General features: G+C 38.2%; 3 protein-coding genes across 5 annotated transcripts in view; 2 read left to right on the top strand and 1 right to left on the bottom strand.

Moving 5' to 3' along the window:
• The first annotated feature begins 4 nt into the window (after positions 1-4).
• On the top strand, positions 5-9,601 carry ppp2r3c (protein phosphatase 2, regulatory subunit B'', gamma). Its single transcript, XM_041812360.1, has 13 exons — positions 5-192; positions 317-441; positions 2,627-2,731; positions 2,852-2,964; positions 3,503-3,600; positions 4,748-4,818; positions 4,914-5,046; positions 6,964-7,019; positions 7,244-7,319; positions 7,475-7,611; positions 7,950-8,087; positions 9,226-9,285; positions 9,399-9,601. The coding sequence occupies exons 1-13, from the start codon at positions 126-128 to the stop codon at positions 9,591-9,593; spliced, it is 1,374 nt and encodes a 457-aa protein (XP_041668294.1). The 5' UTR covers positions 5-125; the 3' UTR covers positions 9,594-9,601.
• A 3,038-nt stretch (positions 9,602-12,639) lies between these two features.
• On the bottom strand, positions 12,640-16,529 carry fam177a1 (family with sequence similarity 177 member A1). Its single transcript, XM_041812361.1, has 5 exons — positions 16,426-16,529; positions 15,813-15,998; positions 14,841-14,907; positions 14,552-14,649; positions 12,640-12,855 (listed from the first exon to the last, which is right to left on the bottom strand). The coding sequence occupies exons 1-5, from the start codon at positions 16,492-16,494 to the stop codon at positions 12,640-12,642; spliced, it is 636 nt and encodes a 211-aa protein (XP_041668295.1). The 5' UTR covers positions 16,495-16,529.
• A 553-nt stretch (positions 16,530-17,082) lies between these two features.
• ttc7b (tetratricopeptide repeat domain 7B) overlaps positions 17,083-24,181 on the top strand; it is a 52,018-nt gene continuing 44,919 nt past the window's right edge. For all 3 annotated transcript variants that reach the window (XM_041812176.1, XM_041812175.1, XM_041812174.1), the window contains exons 1-5: positions 17,083-17,253; positions 20,997-21,151; positions 21,414-21,489; positions 21,629-21,721; positions 23,649-23,812. In XM_041812176.1, coding sequence (XP_041668110.1) covers positions 17,133-17,253; positions 20,997-21,151; positions 21,414-21,489; positions 21,629-21,721; positions 23,649-23,812 — 609 coding nt within the window. In that variant the 5' untranslated portion in view covers positions 17,083-17,132. The remainder of the gene's footprint in view (positions 17,254-20,996; positions 21,152-21,413; positions 21,490-21,628; positions 21,722-23,648; positions 23,813-24,181) is intronic.

Raw genomic sequence — 24,181 nt, 5'->3', positions numbered from 1 at the left:
TCGCTTGGTAACTTAATGTTGTCACTGCTAATCACCTATAACAGAACGAAGAGAAATGTCTTTTTTCATTCTTTTGAAATAGGAATACTGCATAAATAAAATATTCTCCTGGATTTTTTAGCAGAATGGCTCAAGAACAGCAGCCTCACTGGTCAGACATTTTGAAAAGGAGGCTAGCAAACTCCAAAAGAGGTGAGATAAGTAACACTAACTACGTACTGGCTAGCTCTAGCTACTTGATAGCTATCCACCCCTGATGTCTTACTCAAGATTAATATCACTAAAGTAAGATTGTTCTGTCCTTATTTCTGTACAGACGACAGAAGCGACGAGGAAAAGACGGCGGAAGAAACAGAGTTGTTCTCCAAATATTACACTGAGTGGAAAGGAGGAGCAGACAGAGACAAGTCTTACAAGAACATCCCTCGGTTCTACTACAAGGTATAAAAATGTGTTACTTCTTCAGACCAGATGTATGATTATGTATTTTTAGGTATTCTTATAGAATGACAAAGAGGACAACACTGTGATATCTTCTGACAGGATTACACATATAAACCTTAAGATTGTATTTCCCCACTGGATTACATAAACTGGCATCACTGTTTACATGACAGCAGTAATAATAGTCTCTAATAGTCTCTGTCACCAGATTTGCCACACATTCACAAACATATTAGCAATTAACACATCCTTGGCTCTGTCAAACTATCATTTCTTCTCTCACACGTACTTTTGTGCATCACAAGCATCTTCGCCACACAATATTATACTGACCTTAAAGTATAACATTTCACTGACCTTAACTGCTGTTTTGAAATAAACACTACACAAGGAGGCCTACATCAACCACTTACTACAAGTTGTACTAGGCTGTCATGATCTAAGAATTTTAACTTCAACTTATGTGCAAACCAAGCAGTACTGATGGCACAGCCATACAAACAGAAGTGCAAGGTACCCAGTACAGAGTAGGGAAAGGAAAGGAAAGGGAAGGAAAATAGACAATTTAGCACCAGCTCTGTCAACATGAGAATCAGCACAGAGCTGCATGGTAGCACCAGGAACAAGAAGTGATGCCATACACTCCCTGTGGCAGTGCACCCAGTCTTCGGTGTTAAAAGGCTGGGAGTTGTGTTGCATCAAGCCAGTGATGTATGATATGGGCAGGACATTAGATGAGACTAGAGGGAAAACAAAACCAGAGAGGAAAACACTTTGAGCAGTGGAGCCAAAGTAGCTTAACTTTGAATTAATTGATTTTAGGTGATTATCTGTAAAATAAAATGTGGATACGGCATTAATAATCAGCCGGGCTGATAATCTGTCTACCCCCTAGTCTTAATTGTACAGATACATTGGCAGCTTCTCTTTCATTTGTGGCAGCATGTGGTTAAAAAGTATGAGTGATGCTGTGTAGTTTTTTTTTTTTTTAGAGGGGACATATTATGCAAAAATCACTTTTTCAGGCTTTTCTAATAAAAATATGTGCCCCTGGCCTGTCCACAATCCCCTGAAATACCAGAAAAATCAATTCCCTTCCACCCTCTCTTTCTCTACCTTTCAGAAAATTTGTGCTGAAACATGCCGTTCTCAGATTTTCCCCTCATGACCTCATGTGGGGAGTAAGCACCTCTACCAGGTTTGGTTGGCCCTCCCCGCTTGGAAGAAAGTTCCACCTTCCTCTCCTGATCTTCCTCTCAGCTATCAGCTGAGATGCTGGATAGCTTAGTGGGTTATGCTGCTGACTTTGATCTGGGAGATTGATGTTTCAAATCCCAGTCAGGTCCTTAACGCTGGATAAAAGTGTCTGTTACATTGTAACATCAGGAGTGCTACATCCATTTGCTGAGAGGGGTGTGGTCAGGAGCGGAGTCAGACAGCTCATTAACATTTAAAGCCACAGACACAGAATCGGCTTGTTCTGAGAAGGGCTGAATCAGAGGGTTTTCCAGACATGCAAAAATCCAATACTAGTGTTTTTTTCAGTAACAAACTTCACAGGCATATTTTGGGGACCTCTGAAAACAATATACACCTGTCTTAAAAGTGTAAAATATGTCCCCTTTAATAGATGGTACATTGAAATTTAAAGCTAGAATTAAAAAGTGATGTCTATGGATTATTGACCAATTGTGCATCAAATAGTCAAGACAAAGATACTCAGAAAACTGTTTTTTTATATGAATAACTTTGTTAAAGGATGTCTAACATTAGCAGGCCGTCTGTTAATGGATGCCTTCCAAGCTGTGATGATCTGCTGGACTTCAGACAGTGCAGAAAAAAAAGGTGTCAGACTGTTGGACAAATGACAGTGTGTGATAGCACCAGTATTTATGTTTTTTCTCTCTTTTTTTTTTCTTGCATCATTTAAATGATCTTTTAGTGGCCTGCCAAACATTGGTCTGGCTCTATTATTAATAATGTTGATAGTAATGCTTTTACATCACACAAGGCTTCTAATTCATGTTTCTTGCATTCTTTAAAAGATCAGTCATGCTAAAAGTGATGTGTAGCTGCCAGGATAGCTGGAGCGACTACCATAAAGGTTTGGTGTCTTATGACAAAGATGCACTCAAGTGAAATAACTCAATGATGATGATAACGATGGTGGTGTTTTCTGCAGCTGCCAGCAGAAGATGAAGTCTTGCTGCAAAAGCTGAGAGAGGAATCCAGAGCTGTGTTCCTCCAGAGAAAAAGCAGAGAGCTGCTGGATAATGAGGAGCTGCAGGTGACCAACATAGATTAAAAGTAGTGAGACACATCATATTGACACGAGTAAGAACACAGTAGGATTGTTATTAAGAGATACTTATGTCATCTGCTTTGTTGTTTTTTTGTTTTTCTGTAGAACCTGTGGTTTCTGCTCGATAAGCACCAGGTTCCTCCAGTAAGCGGTGAAGAGGCCATGATCAGCTATGAAGCCTTTTTACAAGTGGGTGAGAAGGCTGGGCCAAAGTGCAAGTACGTAACAGGAAGTAAAATTTTACTGGCAACGGCTTAGTTTTGGTAAACCCCCTGTAATAGTACTCTTTATAACACAGTGTGCCAAAGATTCATGCTTGATCAAAGGTTGATTTTTAAAAATCCCCTCATAAAACTGATTTTATATCCATCTAGTGTCAGTTTAACTTGGCTGACAGGCCAAACTGTTAATTCGGAACAGGAACAAACAGATAAATTCTCATTGCACCTTAATCTTAATTCAGTCTTTGAGCTTTTGAACCAGGAAGTGGGCACAAAATTAACAGGTAGTTTACTTTAGAAACTGCAGTCTGTGTTAGGGGTTTGAAATCTAAGAAGGAAGAATTGTTTTACTTGGGCCAGGGAGAGAAACCTGATAAATTAATGTTCCCAAAAAAATTATCCAGTAAAGAGAATTCTGTACTGCTGGGGAAGAAAAGGGTTAAAAATAAGATGCAAAGGGTTTTAGCATTTGACTTTCACAGTATATTGTAGAAAAGTAATGGTTGCTTTCTATTATCTGCTCTGTTTCCTTCAGCAAATTCTTTACAGCCAGAGTGTATGCCAAGCTCTTCCACAGTGACCCCTATGGCAGAATCTCCATCATGCAGTTCTTTAACTACGTCATGAGGAAAGGTTGAATCTTTTTGTTTTGTACTTTCTGGTCTATTTAGTCTTTTTCAGAATATCTTTAAGCAACGAGCACAGTCTAATCTATCATATTGAAAGATTCATTAGTATGAAGAAGTTAAACAGCATTAACAACGTTAAATAAGTCATAAAGGCTTTTTTTTACTGTGAATTGACACAATTTTTGAACTCATCTTACATTAAAGCAAACAATAAATAGTGATATCAAAGCAATCTCATAGTACAACAACTTTTACAAGGGAGAATGGCTTAGATCATGTTCCCATTGAGCGCCTTTATTCCCTGCTTTCTGAACCATGTGACTTTGGCAGGCCGTTCTCTTACAAGTATTGTGTAAGGCTCTATGACACTAGTTCACACACCAGCCTTCGTCTAAAAAGAAGCCAGTTATCCCATCTTGGTACTGTTTGGCACAATAGCAAGGCTAAAAGACGTATGAAGGAAATGATGGATGAAGCAGAGAAGAGTATGACCGGGCGAGAAGCCAGAATAGAGTAAATACTGGGAATGCTGGTGAGAGCTTATGAAAACAGGAGGCTGCAAGTCGGACGCCAAGCTGGTTATGTTGCTTTTGGATGGTTGCAAACTGATTACACTCCTGCTTAGAAAGGATGTATTATGTTCCCTCCCTTGGGTAACAGAAAAGCAACAGTCTGACTGAAGAGTGCACATACCTGCAGGAATTATTCATAACGGATTTTTACATAATGTAGACTGTACCATTCTCAGTGTTTAACAGCCTTACCAGCTGTAGAATGTTATCTGACTTAAGTTATGTCTCAGGTTTGCATGCAAATAATGTAAGTCTTCCTAATAATTGTCCCTTTTCTTGTATTCTTCAAGTTAGCCTTATAAGTTCAGAACCTTGCAAACCTACCCCGACTAGCATGTAAAATTACCCTCTCAAATAGAGCCATTTAATCACAGCCTATAGACATCAGGCAATAGTTGAATATATTGTACATATGTTCATACTTCACATGCAAACAATTTGTAAACGTGTGACCGTAGACACTAGCAGTGTCATATTTGTAAACAGACCTTCAGTGGGCACCAATAAACTGAATTAATTTCTCAAAATGAAAATCTGTTCACTCAGTGTTGCTCTTGTTATTTCTCTTCATACATCTAGTGTGGCTCCATCAGACCCGGATTGGTTTGAGTCTGTATGATGTTGCAGGACAGGGCTACCTCAGAGAGTCAGTAAGTATTTCTTCCAGGAACAACATATTTTAAAGTAAAGAGCAGCAGCTAAGACAGTAATGGTGTGTGTTGCTGAAACTGTTTGTTCTGTGCAGGATTTGGAGAACTACATCCTGGAGCTCATCCCAACTCTGCCACAGCTAGATGGACTTGAGAAGTCCTTCTACTCTTTTTATGTCTGCACAGCTGTTCGCAAGTTCTTTTTCTTCCTCGACCCTCTACGGACAGGTCAGACTGAACACTAGTCATGATGTACTATACTACTAATTAGGCTAGACAGATAAAGCTTTAATAAGTCAGATGAACTGTGTGACCTATGTGAAGTGAGTTGATAAAGTCACAAACATAAACATAAAAAGAGTTTTTCTTCACATTATACATGGGTTTTTAATCAGTGTTGATTGGTCATGTTTTCAGTAGAAGTAATTATTTCTTCAGTATATGTACTGACCACAAACCCTGAGCTCTCATGCTTGTGTCTACATGTTCAACAATGCGTTGCTTGAGAGCATCTGCTGCCCTAGCTTACCTTTGCTACATTTTCTCCAACTTAACTCAATTATATCTGAATATCAGTCAAGCAAAACACTAAAATGTTTCCCTTCTGTAACATCATCTTTGTTTTCCTCTTTTATCAGGATGACACTTTTACTGTTTGTATGTTTGTAGCAAGTTTTTATGTACAATATAATACAAAGTTCAGCGTAAGAAATACTTTACTAATCCTTTGGTGGAACTTATAGAATTACTTTTTTGTACAGAATGTTAGTATGAATCTATAAGATGTAAACTGTAAGTAAGGACTGTGTAGAAAGGAGTCAGTTATGTGCAATCCATCTATTCTCTATACCACTTATCTCATTGGGGGTCACAGGGGGCTGGAGCCTATCCCAGCTGTCATTGGGTGAGAGGCGGGGTACACCCTGGCCTGGTCACCATACAATCACAGGGCTGACATATAGAGACAGACAACCAGGCATGGTCACATTCACACCTACGGCCAATTTAGAGTCACCAGTTAACCTAACGAGCATGTCTTTGGTGGTGGGAGGAAGCCAGAGTACTGTACATGCACAGGGAGAACTTGCAAACTCCACACAGAAAGGCCCTGACTGGGAAGTGAACCAGGAACCTTCTTGCTGTGAGGCAATGGCACTAAACCCCTGTGCTGCCCATGTGCAATCCAAATATATATTTAAAAAAATCTATATGATGAAACAGGAAATTGACTTTGAAAAGTTGATGGATTGGCCAAGTTCTGTGTCTGTTGTCAGGAGGAGCCATCTGCAAGGCTCCAATCTGAAACACTTATTCCTGTTCTGAGAATGAATGGACCAGTAAGTGTCATTTGAGAGGGAGGGGGCGGTAGCTACAAAGGGGTTTAGTTTTACTGCAAGCCTGTAAACAATGGCAGCTGGTGAGGGGATTAGCTTGGATGTAGCTAGAGCTACATGTCTTTATTAGAAGAAGAACAAAGAAGGTGGAAAAGATTTTTTTTCTTCCGCTAACCAGTCGAGCAAGAGTTTACCAACTGGCCTAATTTATAGTGAACAACAATAGCGACTGTTAAGGAGTTTTCTCCCTGGGGCAGTGCATGCCTACTACATCATATATTTTGCTGCTCGGATTGGCCCGTGATAAATGTGACGGACAGAATGTCCATCCAATCACCCTCCAAGTTTCTTTGAAGAATTATGCCCTCACAAACACCGTCTATGGAGTGTTGCCCAGATGGATGCGAGACCATGCAATTAAAATGTGAAACAGTCTATTGGGTGTGTCAGGCTACGGAAAATAGGAATAGACAAAACAAATCAGTGATAATTGAAATATGAGATATTTATAGATATGTGCACTCAATGGAGATAAAATGCTGCAAGTAAAAAAATCACAAATGTCATATTTTTAAAAAATAGAATTAAATAAAATATTTGAAAGGGAAAATGTTCTCATTTTTTACGATCCCAAATAGTCTCAAATTAAGGTGCCATGTGGAAAAAAGACTTTGTATCCATGCCTTGCTGTGATGCAGTGAACACTGGCATCAAGTACAGTTTTATCGCACTATAATTCCAACTCTTAACAGTTTAAAGCAATGTTGTCCCAAATCTTTTTAAGCTGGGGTTGTATGTCTTTTGTTTATAGGAAAGATAAAAATCCAGGACATATTGGCCTGCAGTTTTCTGGATGATCTACTGGAGGTATTTTATTAATATTTCTTAAACTTTCCTTGTTAACATTCTTTTTTTCACAATTTTTACATGGGGATCAACAAAGTTGCTAAATATTTTCAAACATTGTAGGCTATTTTGTTGTACCAGGAGTCAGTTAAAGGATCAAACACAGGAACAGGCTGTAGATCCAACATCACATTATTGAGAGTAACTTTCTCACGCTCTCTTCCCCTTGCCCTTTGTGCTTCTAGCTGAGAGATGAAGAGCTGTCTAAAGAGACTCAGGAGTCCAACTGGTTCTCAGCTCCCTCGGCTCTCAGAGTCTATGGTGAGAAAGTGAAAAACATGTCTGTGTGTGCTAATTTGTGCATGTGGGTCAGATTTGATCTGTAAGTGCAGAATTTATTCTGGAACCGTAAAATTCAAACAGCTTGCATGTGGTATGTGCTCTGATACTGGATCTTTTCACTCTTTGTGCCACAGGCCAATATCTAAACCTGGACAAGGACCACAATGGCATGCTGAGCAAAGAGGAACTCTCACGTTATGGCACAGCGACACTCACCTCTGTCTTCCTGGATAGAGTGTTTCAGGAATGCCTCACCTATGATGGAGAAATGGTATGATCAGTGACGGGACCAGTCAGAGAGTTGGATTATGCACACAGATGGGTGACAAATTAAAGAGTGATAAATTCAGTTATTTCTAAGCTTCTTAGTAAGGGTTTTATTTTAATTGGTGACCTATATATGTCTTAATGTCAAACTCCTGAGGTTAATCTTCATGATCTCTGTCCTATTAGAGCAGCTTAACAACAAATTAAAGGCACTTTTAAGGTTTAGAATGATGGAGTATTTGTTTAAAACCCTTCAACATCACACATCATTTTAGCTGATGGCTTTGCAGACTTCTGTGTGCTGAATCGACTGTGAATAATTTCCCTATTCCTCTTTTCCAGGACTATAAGACCTATCTGGATTTTGTGCTGGCATTGGAAAACAGGAAGGAGCCAGCAGCGTTACAGTACATTTTTAAACTTCTTGACATGGAGAACCAAGGCTACCTCAATGTCTTCTCACTCAACTATTTCTTCAGGGTATCCACTTCCCCTCCCTCACATAAACACACTGATGGCTTCAAAATCAACACAGCTATAGGCAGAATACCTCATTTATAACACTGTGATGATAATCTCCAAATATGGATTCCTATAGATGTGTGTGGAACACAATACAAAAAAGATCTTTGATGTGATTACGTCAAAGTTCAGAGATGGGTATGATTGTGAGGTGGCAAATGTGTGCTGAAACAAGCTGACTCCTCACATGATGTCATGTGGGGAGTTAGCCCCTCCCCAAGGTTTGGTTGACCCTCCCTGCTTGGAAGAAAGTTCTGCCCTCCTCTCCTGATCCTCCTATTAGCTGGCAGCTGAGAGGAGGATCAAGAGAGGCACATCCATTTCCAGAGAGGGGCGTGGTCAGGGGCGGAGTCAGATGGCTCAGTAACATTAAAGCTGCATACACAGAATCGGCTTGTTCTGAGCAGGGCTGAAACAGAGGGTTTTTTAGACATGCAAAAATCTAATACTGGGGTGTTTTTTCAGCGACAGACTTCACAGGCATGTTTTGTGGACCTCTGAGACCAATATAAACTCATTCTAAAAAGGTAAAATATGTGACCTTTAAGTAATTACTCCTTGCATCCTAAAAGGTCCATTTGAAAAGGTCAATTAAAACTTAATTTCTTTTACTGAATTATTTAAAAAAAAAAACTAATTTTTATGTCTGGTCTTACAGCAGGATCTGACCAAGCTTGAATCTAGATTTTATGCAAACCTGTGCCAGGCTAATTTTTTGAGCAGACTTTTGAACATTTTATTGCAATTGAATTACAGCACTGTGAGTTTTTAATGGGTTTAAATCTTTTACTTAGCTAGCTGTAGCTAAAGCAAAACACTGATAGGTGTTGACCATCTGAGAAACCAAAACTGCTCATGCAAAGTAAAGCAAAGTCTTGCCTAGGAAAAAGTTAATCAAACAGGCAGTGGTAAAGGAAGTGGAAAAGATGGTCTGTTCAATCCAGACTGTTGAAGTTATGAACCAAGAAATTTTCCAGCCAAACGCTCAGCTTAGCTTTTTTACTGTCAAAGATCATAACCCAAAACCCCTCACAGACACATTATACTTATTGTCCAGTATCAGTATATATCAGTCAGCTGTTGCTTTATCTTTCAGGCCATTCAGGAACAGATGAAAATCCATGGCCAGGAGCCAGTCTCCTTTCAGGATGTCAAGGTATTTTTACAAACATAGATTCACATAGATTTGGATGGCTGATTCACACTGCTTCACACTCACAAAATAATTAAAGTAAAAAGGTGATCATTGTGATACTCATCCCTCCTCAGGATGAGATCTTTGACATGGTGAAACCTAAAGACCCCTACAAGATCACTCTCCAGGATTTGGTAAACAGCTGCCAGGGCGACACTGTCACCAGCATCTTGATAGACCTTAACGGCTTCTGGACCTATGAGAACAGAGAAGTGCTGGTTGCCAATGACAATGACAGCAGTAACACAGCAGACATGGATGACACCTGAAGAAGATTTGGAGACACTCCTTTCACTGATAGGTCACAATTTCTGTCCCAACCATAAATCCCAGAATCCCACTGAAGGGACTACTGACTCCTGTCCCACTGGTTCACTTTAAACTAAATGTCTACATTTTGAAGACCTCCCTGACCTTAGACCCTAAAGGTGTGAATTATTTGAATGAGTGAACTTGAAGTCTGAAAGAGAAGAGCCTACGTGTACATCCTGTAATTTCTCTTACCTTTTTTCTTGAATAGAATACCAACAAAATATCATTTTATCATTCACTTCTTTAATATATGTTTCCTTTTCTTACAGTTCTTGTATTTTCAATTGTATTTTTTCCCCAAAGGCACCATCATTACCACCCCTGAAATTTATAAATGTGTGATCAACTGAAGCAAACTGCCATTCTGGATTCTTCTTCGTCAACATTTCAGCATCATTCAGCTTGCTTCTTTTGGTTTTCTAATCTGAAAAATATTAAGTTCTCTGTCACAGAACAACTTTTTTTCTGTGACAGGTTACTCGTTTTTACAGTAAAAGGATCTTAAACATATTGAACACTACCTACAAAATAAGACAAAATATACAACATGCAGGATGACAATGAGATATTCTATGGAGAATGAAAATCATCAATTTTTAATGGTTTGCCAACAGCTGGGAAGAATGCATGGTAGAATATCTGGAAAAATGTCTCAGAATTAAACATTTGTTTCTGATGTTTACAATAAGGAACCAATGCTATTTTGTATCAACATGCAACAAAGAGCTGGACCATTAGAGAGGTGAACTGCAATAAAATTTAGAACTTACTAGATAATATTAAATGTTTTGTAAGATAAAATGACCAAATTAAAAAAAAGTTTCTAATCTCAGCATTTATTATTAATACTGTACTGTACTACTTGTACACAGTGAGTGGAACCTTCTGTGATTGTTTTCTGTTACACAATACAGTAATGATGAACAGGGTAATTGGTTAAATTGTATATATGTATATCAATAACACAAGCAAAAAGCAACCTTTTAGAATGTTTATTAAAGAATATAAATATCTATGTACAAATTCATTAAGTTTGTTAAAAAAAAGATTTGCATATATTTGCCCTTCTTATAAATAAATCATGAGAAATATCCTTCATCGGCAGATGTATTAATGACTTCTACATCACTTGCCACATTTCCTTGTCTCACAAATCAGGACTAAACCATTGCCACAATGCAATCACATTAGTGGGTAGAAACAAAAAACTTGGGACAGCCAAGTCTAAGCTCATGAAACTTTACCAAAAGGACACTTGAAGAGCAAACCCTCACCCACAAGAAGGCAGAAGCACTGAGTGGACATCTTTTTTTACACCAGTGTGGATCATCTGTCATCAATAAACACATGTAATAACAGTTTTTTAAAAATTAGGCTACATTTATATTGATCACATTTGCCAAAATCTTTTGAATATCAGAAATGAAGTCACTGCACTTTAGAGAGAGCTCTTTCTGTTCATCAACCGATTAAAGTAACAGAACAGGAGAACATTTTACTTCAAAGTAAAACCAACATATCATTCTTTGGGCTTGTATAGTACTAAGTCTGAACTACCTGCTCAGTTTTCCCCCAGCAAAAAAAATCTCTAGCGTCGGCCCAAGTGCTGCTGAGACATTTTCAGACAGAAAGATGCAAATTCAATCATAGAAAGACACAGGAGGTTTTACAGGCCCATCAATATGCTTAAAAGTAGTACTGGAAGGTTATAATTCCACCACTTCCCATGACAAGTAGCTGGAGTAGCAAGCAGTAAATCTGCTTTCAAGTTGACATTACATAACAACCCATCAGAGAACATAAACTGAATCCCACTACTATATTCTAAGCACTTAACCTGCATTTATATTTAGAAGAATTAATCCCAAATTGGGAAAGTTGATGCCAATGACCATTGTTAGTTCAACAACTGAAAATTAATGTCTGGTTTATTATAAGAAATGTTTTAACTCGTGCATACCCCAAAAAATGTAGGGTACTTCCACTGTCCTACACAACAAGCATGGAAGTTTAAAAACATTTAGGGAAGCACTCTTAAAAAGTTGATGAAAGCTGAGGCAGCAGAGCTGACATAGTTATGTTTAACTTGTAAAGTAAGGTTGAGTTTGGTGAAAGTGACAAATTTCTCCAGTGAATCCTTGTATCAGTAAATGAGCTATGTTCCCTTGTCAAAGAGGAAAAAGTACACAGACTGTAAATATGTATAGGAGTGACTTCATTGCCAGCGTTGAACTATGGATTTAAACTTTTACATGTACTTTTAAAACACAGACGACCCTAAAATCATTACAGGCTGAACTCATAGATGCCATATATGCCCAGTGCAATAGACCAGATCCAGCCACTAGTGTCAACAATCCCTGTTTATTCTTACAGCCTAAAATAAAAGACAAACCAACAAGCTTTGATAACCTTCATGCCATCAGCTGACAATTATGTCACACACTGAAAACTGAGAGCAGAAATGACCTGGTCATTTTAGGTCATTTCATTACTGAATTTTCTGACCTTCAGAAACACCCTTCACTGCATAGAGATGGCTACATATTCAGTAGCTGGAGCATGAATCTGTTGATTTTGCTCCTTAACCCTGGGATAAAGTCAATTCACTTTCTACTCTCCCTTCACCAGTAATTAAAATGACAACTGAGATTGATGTCTATATCTCATTAAAATGAGAACACAGCATTTGTTTCACTTTCATAACTGATGTCCATTCAAAGGGAATTAACCCTGTGTCAGTTTGTTTAACAAACAGGCAACAAACAGGTCTCAGGCTTGCATATGATTTCACACTATACACAAATTAACATTCACAGGTAAGGCCAGAGCAGCCTTTTCAACAGCCCTTTCGATTTCTCCCTGTGCTTTGTACTTTGATCTCTTTATACAAAATAAAAACATAGAAAAATAACCATATTATTTCACTAAACAGACAAGTTAATTCAGATTTTTGCAAACTGATAAGAAATGTGTTACTATTAGTGTTTAATGTGTCAGTTTTCAGGAGGGGAGGGGGGAAGGGACTCTGCTCGTCTCTGCAGTGTTGACAGGAGGCTCTGGTTCCATCTCAAAGCTAATGTTTACAAAAGAAGCTCCAGATGCTTCTGGCTGCTCAACAGTTGCAGAACGAGGATCACCCTGCTCGCCTCTCTGCTGCTCCACGAATCGCTGCTCCGCCAGCTCAGACAGACGGTTATCCTCTTCTTCTTCCTCTTCCTGCAGGATGACATCAGTGTGAGAACCATTTCCAAGTTTGAGAGTGAATATTTGAGTTGTTGCAACTTTGACTCAGCTGTATAAAGCACTTTCAAAGAGTAACTTAACCCTGACAATGTAGCGTTGTTGATCAGTTTAGGTTAGAATCTTGACCTCTGACTGCAAAGTATTTCATTTTTATTGTGTAAGGAGTATGCATAACCACTGCTATCTACAGCTCTGTCATTGCAAAATAGATATAGCCTACAGTTTTCCTTGGCAGAGAAGGCTCTGCTCTGCAAGAAACACCCAAATGGGTGGACACATAAATGACAATGTGTTTTGATAAAAATAAAATTATTTAAAAAGCAATAAATCCATAGTAGCATGAATCTGAATATAAGGATGCAACAAGCTTTAAGCTATAAAGGAGGCGGCTGGGGTAGAGAAGGTTAAACTTGTAAAGCTGCTGCAGAAAATAAATGCATTAAACTCCTATTTTGAAATATTTCAAGTTTAAGAAATATTGCAACTTCTGCGATTCGTAAATTGCAGCAAGCCATATTGTGATTTAATCTATGATTAACTGCCCAGCCCTAGCAGCTACTGTAGTTGAATATTTCTATTGGCTGATCTGGAGGCAAGTGATGTATGTGGTGCCAGCTTTCATCACCATAACATTCAAATCGCCTGAGGGGCACGTCCACCATTCTCCACCCCCTTCATGTCCTTGCATCAGCTTTCTCAGCACTCATTTTCTGTGCCAATGTTTCTAACTTTAAGTTTAGCTGTTATACCTTCATACTATGTCTATGAGCTGGAGTTAAGCTCTGTTTGAGTTATGCCTGGGTGTAACTTCAATACTAAGGATGGAACAGGTGTAAGTTTAAAAGTCATATTTATCCAGTGCATTGTGTATAGAATGCAGAGCAATGGCCATTAAACATACAAGAAACACAAAATGTTTGAATAAACAAAACAATAAAAAAAAGGGCAGACAAAAGCCTGAAACAACTGATTGCTGACTGTCCCAGCTTTCAAAAACATTTCTCTTTTAGTATGTCATAATCATCCAATTGATGAAAGCTGTGATTTACCATTTAGTAAAGAAACCTTGTGATGTGATAATTTGAAAAGACAATTAAAAACAGCAGAGCAGGGCAGGCACAAGAACCATTTTAAACACTGTGAGAGCCATGTTAATATTAATCAGACAACAGCGTGCCAGGCAATAAGAGATGAGTCCTTCTCTCTACATTTCTTTGCTTTTAGTTTGTGATATCCAAATCTTCTGTTGACATTTTGAAAGAAGTTAGAATGGGAGGGCATTGTGTAACTTGGCAACACTCACCTCTTGGCAAGCATTCACATGACATTCATGAGAAGACTGGGTGCAGCTAAGTCTGTTCTAAGTGAGGTTTGGTGCATTCTGTGTAAGGTTGAGCCTAGAAGTCAGTCTAGCTAAGTTGGACATAGGAAAAAAGAACAACTTTATTTATGCCCAGCTGGTGCACTTGGTCTCAGGAGACTCTGGGGGGGATTAATCTACTACTTCAAACAACATTTCTAAAGGTATTTTTTTTTAAGAGGTAGTCAATATTTAGATGCATTTAGACGAAACTCTGGGGTTTAGCACGTTCAAAGGTGTGACTTCATTTAAATTTGCATAAGAAACAGACTTATGAAACTCAAATGTGTCTGAGTTTCTGTGGCCTACCTCTTTTTTCATGCGGTAGTACTCATCAATGGCATACTGATATTTAGGGGTAGTGATGCCGAACAGAGAGGCCAGTTTCTCTCCCATGTAGTCACACACTACAAAAAAAACACAAACAATACATTTTCAAAACAATATTTCTCTCTTTAGTCCAGATATAATGGCTAGCAAATACAATAAAAGGTGTTAAATACAACATACAAATATATAGGTTACTATTTGTTACTAGTAAGAAACCAATAACATGTAACTGGTTGTTTCTGGTATTTATATCAACAGCTGTTTTTACCTGAAATGGTGGAGGTACCCATTCTCCACATGTAGAACCAGAAATATGGACCCCAGGTCAATTTGGACTAAAAGACATAAGAGGAGCAGTGACAATTAATCAGTCAGTCTTCATTTGTATAGTCCCAAATCATATCAAATGTTACATCAAGACTATTTGATAAAGAGCATGTCTAGACTGAAATCTCTGTTATACTAGTCACAGAGACCCAGCATTGGTGCACAAAGAAAACATGTAGACATTAAGCAAAGTAATTGTGGTGTGGGATAACATCAACCACACAATCCAACCACACAATATATTTCTTGATTTATATTTACCTGTGTAGCATCAAAATAGTTATCAAAAGAATCATTTTTGCCTTACACGTATCATTTTGCCAGCTCACAGCAGACTTTCTCCATTCTATTATTCTACTGCTTGGTACTTGCCTATAAAAACCCACAACTAAATATGCTTAAGATCACATACATTTCCAGCTTTCAGCCTAACTTGTAAAACAATTTAACACCATTGTCTAACCTTGTGAGAGGTTTGGTCTTTCTTAAATGTCATTGGCATCCCTGAACCTGTACTACATATCTCCATGTGGCATTATTTTGGAATTGCTTAGACTCATTCCCATGATACTGGAAAACACATCATAATAAAGCACAGCAAATCAGATTTTGGGTACATCACTCTCATTCATCTTTCGTCACCAGTATTTTAACATTCATAATTTCTCAACAGTTATTCTGAGCTGCGCATAACTAGATTAACAGACTGACAGAGAGCCAAAAGGTCAAGAGAGGATAAAACAGTAGTGTAATGTATTGACTGGGAGCATCACCTAATGTAATGCTGAGCCTTGTTCTTTATATATTTTTACTAAAATGAATAAATAGATGTTTTATCTTCTCACACAGAATACAATTTCTTGCTGCAAGTTGGAAATGGCTTCAGCAATATGACTTTTTGATGTTAGCATACCGGATCTACAGTAATGACGTCTTTCTTGAGAGGTTCCTCCTCTTCCTCTTCTTCATCAGTGCTGAACTCCTCCATAGTCTCTCCACTGGCAAAGTAGATGGTCTTGCGGGGAACCTTTACTCTCACCTTGTTGTCAGGACGATCCCGCATCTCCACGCCACCATAGTCTGTCACCCGTCCTGGACTCTGCAGTTAATTTTAAAAAGACAAATCACGTATGCAATTTTATCACAGCTACGATGTCAAATTAATACTTCACAACAAGCAAGTCGAGACTAGGCCAACAACTGTTCTAAAGAAGATGACATCCATCCCCTCACACACTTGACATAAATTATTAATGCAAAAGAAACTTTTGTACCAAAGTTCGTTACAGTAGTTGTATGTACTTGAATATCTCTAATTTGTTATTGTAGCAACAAATTAACAAGCTAGGAAAAATCAAAGACACGGCTGACTGCAGAGCACGAATGCGTTAATAAGCTTTAGCTACTTTTAGTTTGTTGACTGTTAGCTTCTTAGCTAAGGAAGTAAAATGGCAATAATTTGAAAAAAATACTCGCATACTTTCATAAACATACATAACACGGAAAGTTGTTCTACACGGACCAACCTTATCAGTTTCCATTGTTTGCCCCAGGGAAACGTTGACATTCGTCAAATACAACGACAAATCTGCCATCACAATCAGCACTGCCACTTCACTACGATGAGGATGTAGACGTTATGGTACTGTGACATCCGGTCTATTCCTTTCAGAATAAAGCACGATGTCTGAAAAAACGAACCACCCATTACTTGGTGGTAACTGTTAAATTCAAGTTTAACTTAGTAAATAAATAAAATGATAAATTCAAGTCGTTGGGCTGGTGGTGATAGTAACACTGACCATTATTTCACTGTGATTTGCACAACAGTCCTTACTTCCTGAAGCGTTTGAAAATAAGTGGCAATGTGCAAATGTTAAAGGCCCATTTCTAAGTGAAGGAATGTGCAAGATTGTCGTACAAGTCTGTGTTTTAACACAACCCCGTTTTCTTCAGGACTGGCCACGTAATAAATCTGGGGTACAAATTAAGAGTTTACCCACTACTTTAAGCACCACTACAGCACTGATCATAGGTGAAAAAAAAACCGCCCCTCCATGGCTCACACATAAAGGCACTGGGTGAAATTAAATGCAATCGTTTGCTCCTGAAGCTTTATTTCTATATATGACCGGAAGTAGTATTTCTTGTAACCGTCACCAGCTCCACAGTCGTTCCAGCGGGAGAGGGCTCCTCCAGTGGTGTTTTGGTCCACTCGAGCCTACTTTCCAAAATGACAGCAAGGAAATCTGGCTCACGACTGGAGACGGAGATAGAGCGGTGCCGATCAGAGGGTCAATGGGACAAGATACCAGAGCTAGTTCGACAGCTCTCCGCGAAACTAATTTCAAACGGTAAGAAACGGGCAGGTTTCCTTGTTGTTCGTACATTTAGTGTTAAGGCCTTCTCCCTGGTGTTATAGTATGAAGAGTGACCGTGTTAACTAGTGACTACTAGCCAGAGACGTCTGTGACCGTCGTAGTTTAAACCATATTTCGGTGTTTTATTTTAATATAAAAAACTGTCATTAGATATGCCTTAACAATTAAACAAAATCAAATGCATTTGCTAGGACATCCTAGCGTCAACATTTGTTATAATTACGACAGGCACATATACATTCGACTGTAAGTCACCGTTTAACACGGTCAATCTTGATACCATAACACCAGTCTCAGTCCTCGGTACTTCCTGACATTGGCAACCGTTGACAGGAGTTCTCCAGCACTCAACCGTGTTGAGAGCCAGTTAGCTAGCAAAGGTCAAGGAAGAGATACGTTATAACATTTGGGGATTTTCTCTTTGTGAGCACTCGTTTGTCAACACACAGTGACACTATGTATTATTTGAAGAACTAACTCCCAAACATCAGCTCCTGTGGTCTGACAGCTCTGCCCCCTTGGTTCGTTGTTCTTTCCTGTCAAGCGGAACTCCATTCAAAATTTTGTCATTCAGTTTGGTCGTTTTTTTATTCGCTCAAAATGTGTGATGAACTAACGCCTTTAAAAATAGAAAAAGTCAATTATGGGTTCACATTAAAATAGCTTGACATAAGTTAGCTGCTGTTCGTGTGATGTGTGTTTGCTAAATGCTAGCTGTCAAACTCCTTGCATATGCTTAACTGCCGTTTGTAATAGCTGTGCAGCACATCAAAGAGTGAATGCTTATGAAAGAGGTAGAATTATTTTAGTTTGATTTAAAAATTACTTTTAATGAAGGGCTCAAGACTGGTATAAATCCCATTTTTAATATTTATAATATATGACATGAGCCGTGTGTATGTGATTGTTTATATGATGCCATCATGTAGTTGCTTTTCTAGGCTGTGATAAAACTTCTCTGATTTAATGCTTCAGCTATTTATGCTGTAGTATTTTGTCTTAATGACAATCAGTAAAAGCTCATCATGGCAGGCTATTGAAATAACATAAAGACCTGTTAATGTGATGGATATCATGCATTTAGCTCCTGGAATCTACCTTTAAAATGCAGAACTTGTCTAATATTTCCCATCAAGATATGCAATGACAAAACAGCACAATAATGCACCAAGACAAATTTTTATTAACAAAGGCAGAAAGGGTATGTAATTGTTGTAAAGTCCGTGTGGTATGATGTAGTCATTTTTCACGCAAGGAATTTTGCATGAACCAAGACCAGTTTGCCCCCTGCAACCATTGTACCTCAGCTTCTGATGTATCCAGAAGACAGAGGGATAACTGATAATGAAAAACACAGGACACGTGATTCTTTTTTTGGTACCTGGCATTGTTCACAAACGTTACTGTGTAAAGTTACTCTCTGAAATAGCAGCCAAATCGAGAGGGACCCAACTGCAGTCAAGTTTCTTCTTTGTGTTGGACTCAGCTGCCAGTGTTTGTCAGTCTTTTTCGTGCCTAACCCTAACCCTTGGTGCTGGATCTCAAATATATCAACTTTCCCACTGCCTTACCCTGAACCTAACCACTCGGGTTTTAATGCCTAAGCCTAACCTTAGACATACGGTTGAGACTTCCGTTATGGACTGAATGTATGTTGGCCATCTTGTCTGCATCAAGGTACTCTTGGCCAAATCCATGCTCTGAAGGATTAATCTTGACATTGACGGCAGCAAAAATAGTTATTTGGAGCATTGATGGCCAAGGATAATTGGAGATGTTGGTTTGGTTTTGTAGTCACGTACTTAAAGCAGAAATTTTATCAGATAATTTAAAGTGGAAGCCATAAAAGACTTACAGCCTCTGTTGAAAACTACATGGACCTCAATATGGCCAAATAGCAAAAATGGTCATTTGTTTAGTGAAATAATTTCATTTGCACATTTACAGCCTTAGTTTCCAATTTTTGTCTTTTTTTGAATGTTTTAACATACTGACTTGCATGGATATGTATTATGAGTACTTGTTTTTCACCTACACCAAAATAGCCATACGTTTCATAGTTGTGTAAGATGTGTATGTAGCAGCTGATTTCCTAAACTCTGTGAAAGTGCTGATATTTTGAAATTGTTTTTGGCACATGAGAGTTGTGAGCTCTGGTCACTGACTGGGATCAGTAACAGGATTACTACTTTTTCTACGATTTGAAACTTCAAATACACACCAGTACACTATTTAGCAGCTTGTTAAAGCTGTACATAATTCTGGCTGGTATGTGTGCTGCAGTGTTTCTCCACATAACAGCACCTTCACCCCAGCCACCAGGTCAGTTTGTAGATTCACAGTGTGTACACATTGGTGATTTTTAGCCATGTGCCTAGAACCATTGCTAGAGTCATTAAGCCATTGTATGAAATAAAATGTTATAGTTATACTTTGATTAGTGTAGTTTGATAGTGATGAATGTTATGTTCTCTTACCTGTGCAGCGCAGTCTAGTCTTGAGGGGCATATCCCATGTACACAAGCTTTAGTCTTTGGAGCTGATGGCCTAACTTCTTCCCCCCTTTCTCTCTATCTCTCTTTCTCTTGCTCTCCACTGTACTATCTCTCTAATATAAGCTTAACACCTCTACCCAAATAAACTGTAAAAAATAGTTAGTGAGGTCTGAGTTTTTGTAAAAGGAGTGTGTCTCCTTTATCTGACAAGCTCATATTTTCTAAAGAATTTGATCAAATCACACTAATAACAATTTGATCCCATCCAAAACGGCCCAACTATTGATTAATCAACAAATTGGTAAATTCTTATTGTGATGGAAAACGAGAAGATCACCACCTTGCGGTTATATGCCTCTGAAAAATTTTCCAATTGCTAGACAGTGAAAGTAAAGTGATGGGCCAAAAAGAAGGGCTGGAGGTGTTTCATGTGTACAAATGTTATAAGCAAGGATTGACCACGAGGCTTAATGAGTTTGACCTTGGACCTCCAAAATCTAATCAGTTTATCCTTGAATCAGAGTGGACATTTGTGTAAAGTTTGAAGAAACTCCCTCAAAGCCTTCTGGAGATACTGTGACCTTTGGTCTGTGACCTCCAAAATGTAATTAGTTAATCATTGAGCCAGAGTGGACATCACAGAAGGGTTTAAAGATAATCTTGAAATATCACATTCACAAGACCGGCCTGGACAGATGGACAGCCTGAAAGAATAAACCCTCCAGCCTTGGCTATGGCCAGCTCTGAGGCATAAAAATACCAGCCTTTTACATAGGACACATATTACTGGAATACTTCTCCTTAAATTCATGTCAAGCATGCCATAAAACGCATGTCACATGACCATGATGGCTCTAAAATTTAAGGGAAATAGATCACAATCCCTTTTGCTCTGTAGATAAAACAAATCTAACCAAGCCTCATGTATATTTTCCAGCACTTGGTTTGTGTTGATTTTTTTTGTACCCTGTAATAAATTGAGCTCAGAAGCTCATACAGCCATCCTAGTTTAGATGTTCTGTCCTAATTACCCGATAATTAAATATTGACCCATCTATGACTGGTTGTAAATTAAAATCAGTGGTACCTGGAGCTCTAACTGACTTAATTCATTTTATTCAAGCCTGAATAATTGGAAGAAAGATGTTTTGTTAAGCAAAAGGCTGATAATCATGTTTTCACCAAGCAACTTGTGATATATTTTGTTTTGCGTTTGAGCAGATGACTTGGGGGAGTTGTTGCTTGGAGAATGCAAGCTTCAGACGTACCTGAAGGAGAACCCCATAAAACAAGGAGCCAGTCCAAGGGGCCCACGACCTAAACTAGTGGAGGTCAGAAAACACCTGACTGCTGCTTTGGACAGAGGAAACCTCAAGGTAACTGTGTATGCAGAGGAAAAACGGACTGAATAACTTCTGTTTTTTGTAGTCTTGGCTCTATTTTACAATTGTTACCTCTGTTGTTTTTATTTCACAACTTCTCTTCCTTCTTTTGACATAAAATTGAGTTCAGAATGATTTGGTTGATAATGTATCTTTCAATCATTTTTCCATAATATTCCAGGTGTTAAACCCATCATGAAATCTTTTTAATTTTTTGAATATTCTGTCTTTTGAAATGCATGTCATTGTCTTCTAGGCTGATTACCTGCAGGAAGCCAGCCTGTTGATGGCCAAACTTTGCTATGTAGAGGGAGAATACAATGATGCTTTAGGTGAGCCACACATGCCTCTAGTTTAGACCATCTACTTGAATTCAGTTGTTTTTCTCATTTGATTACACTTCTGTGTCAATTATGAAAAACTGATGATGATCAGTATTGATGAGCTAATACATGATTGGTGTTTTTACAGGTCACTACAGCAGAGTGAACCTGGATGACATGCAGCTGGTTGGAGCTCCTGTGTACAGACTTTCCATGATAGCAGAGGCTTATGCCACTAAAGGTACAAACTAATATACATGCACACAACACTAATTGATACCTGAGTTTTTAGATCATGCAGTCTGTTATTTTAATGATTGATAGTTTCAAAAAAATACTAAAGCTTTAACACACTATTGCATTAATTATTACTTATTTTTCTTTACTTTTAAAAACAGTACCACCAAGTGCCATAAAATCCAGATTTTCTCTAAAACCGTCTTTTATTTTATCAAGACTAAACACATAAAATAAATACTTAGCAAAATGTGTAAAAGAATATTTTAACATTTTAAGTTATTTTTAAAAGAGAGGGGCAGCTGTCTATTCTGAAGCCAGATTGTAAGGTTTTGATGTTTCTCAAGTCTTTTGGTGTCTCATAAAAATGCAGGGTTACATTTTTGTCTAAAATAAACAGAGCAGAGGTGATAATGTCAGAATTCCTAAAAGTACAATGGAAATTTTTTGGACAGCATAGATGCTGAATTTGTAGTATTTAGAAAGTGTGTAGGAGTTTGCTTGCTGTTATTTAAATTTTTTATTTTTGTGTTGGAAAACAAGAAATGACCCAATATTTGATGCTTGAGAGACATCTGTTTTTGTTACTGTGGCACTAAATTTGAGATCAACATCATATCAGTGCTATTGGTATCATATTGAAATTGGAAATTGTGGCATATTTATATATTTATACATTTATATACTTGAGCTAGAGCTTTTATAGAGCATTTCTAGTTGTTCATCTTGTCAAAGGCAGGGAACCAATATCTTAAAGCATAATAATGTCAGAGCTTTATTACAGAAAAAGTTGCAACATCTCTGAAAGGGATATCAAACTCATTACAAACATCTTCTTCAGACAAAGTATTTAGTTTTTTGCATGACACCTTTACAACACCAAAAGTGAACCTCTAGTTCATTGTTTATTTTTGATCAATGCAGTCCTTGAAAGCTAATGGTAAAATGTCCCCAGTCTCTCTCCTTTATACATTTTGGCTTGTCTGTATTGAGATGTCTTCTCTGACAGTAGCATGCACTGCAAACAAACACAGAAAGAGAGAGTCAGGCTCTCTGTTATGAAATTGCTCCTTTGAATGATTATGGCTCAGCTGCTCATACTTTTTGCATGCTTTCTTTTACAGATGTTTTTATTTTGTGGCTATTTCAGATATTTTTAATATACTGATATTTTCACCAATATAGGTTTTTATGCTGTTTAAAGCACTGACAAAAACTGTCCCTTGACTGTGAGGGAGTCCTTAAATGTCTATATCCATTTCTCTCACCTACCTTAATATCCACTACCACATTGCTCCACATGGTGGCAGTAAAGTGTTGATAATAATGGACAGCTGTGTGAGAAGCAGTAATACAGATTAACAGATCATCACAGAAAAGTCTCTGGTTGCCTATGAATAGATATTAAGTTGGCACTGTGGTTTAGTGGTAGTGTTGGGGGGTTTTCTTCAATTGGAAGGTCAGAGGTTCGATCCCCACATAACCTTACATTTCTCCAACTGCAGCATCAGTCACATGTGAATGTGTGTGATTGAGATTAGTTAACACCTATAGCCTCACTTTTCAGTATTCTCTGCATCAAAGTATTAATAGGTGTGGGTGGATAAGTGTGACCTGTGATGACAAAAGCACTTTGAATTGTCAGACAGCCAGAAAAGCGCTCTACAAGATCAAGTCCATGTACCATTTCTTAGGCTTCATTTATCTTCATTATTATTTTATATGTAACTTGCTTGGACAGCTGTTTCCTCAGTAACCTAAGCTTGTCATTAATGACTGATGAGAAAGAAAACTGATATCATGAAGTAGTTTCATTTTTTGTCAAAAAGCTGACGGTTTGATTACCATCAATGTCAAAAACTACACAAAACAAAACTATTTCCATACAACTGTATCATTCTTTTTCATGTTCTGTCCCTCTCATCCCTCAGGACTGTGTCTAGAGAAAGTCCCTGCTGCCTCTCCATCACTGTCCAATAAGAACACAGGGTCTCCATCGTCTAATAAGAGCACAACAGATCGGGAGCAGGAAATCATCACCTGTTATGAAAAGTCTGGAGACATTGCCCTGCTCTACCTGCAGGAGGCTGAGAAGGTAAACGTTTGTGATATTGTTGTTTTCTTACTCGCTTGATTACTTGTGTTGTGTTTTCTCACACCGTGTCACACAAGTGCTCAGCGAATATCTTTAAGCGCCTGGACTTCAAAGTGCCCTGCCGTCCCCGTGGGTGTGTGATTAATAATCTGCTGACAGTGTGTAAGTTGACTAATGCATTCTGCCAATGACGGCCAGCTGGCAAACACATCTCTTCCTCTGTTTGGAGAATGTAAACAACAGTAAACTGTAGTAAGAGACAAGAGGAACCAAAATTAAAAAGTGCACATCCATGTACATCAGAGGGGGTTTGAGAGGGCACAACATCATGAGTTTGGAAATAATTTTAAAAGTCGAAACTTTTAAAAG

The sequence above is a fragment of the Cheilinus undulatus genome, linkage group 18 (genome assembly GCF_018320785.1).
Source record: "Cheilinus undulatus linkage group 18, ASM1832078v1, whole genome shotgun sequence".
Lineage (NCBI taxonomy): Eukaryota > Metazoa > Chordata > Actinopteri > Labriformes > Labridae > Cheilinus > Cheilinus undulatus.
The sequence above is the reverse complement of the archived record's forward strand: the minus strand, read 5'-3'. Positions and strand labels throughout refer to the sequence as shown.

Excerpts from the sequence above, each read along its gene's own strand:
- ppp2r3c (XM_041812360.1), top strand. The coding sequence starts at position 126 with ATGGCTCAAGAACAGCAGCCTCACTGGTCAGACATTTTGAAAAGGAGG. Across the intron at positions 2,732-2,851 it reads TGGATAATGAGGAGCTGCAG|AACCTGTGGTTTCTGCTCGA; the intron begins GTGACCAACATA and ends GTTTTTCTGTAG. Across the intron at positions 4,819-4,913 it reads AGGGCTACCTCAGAGAGTCA|GATTTGGAGAACTACATCCT; the intron begins GTAAGTATTTCT and ends TGTTCTGTGCAG.
- fam177a1 (XM_041812361.1), bottom strand. The coding sequence starts at position 16,494 with ATGGCAGATTTGTCGTTGTATTTGACGAATGTCAACGTTTCCCTGGGG. Across the intron at positions 14,908-15,812 it reads ACGTCATTACTGTAGATCCG|TCCAAATTGACCTGGGGTCC; the intron begins GTATGCTAACAT and ends TATGTCTTTTAG. Across the intron at positions 14,650-14,840 it reads GGGTACCTCCACCATTTCAG|TGTGTGACTACATGGGAGAG; the intron begins GTAAAAACAGCT and ends TTTTTTTTGTAG.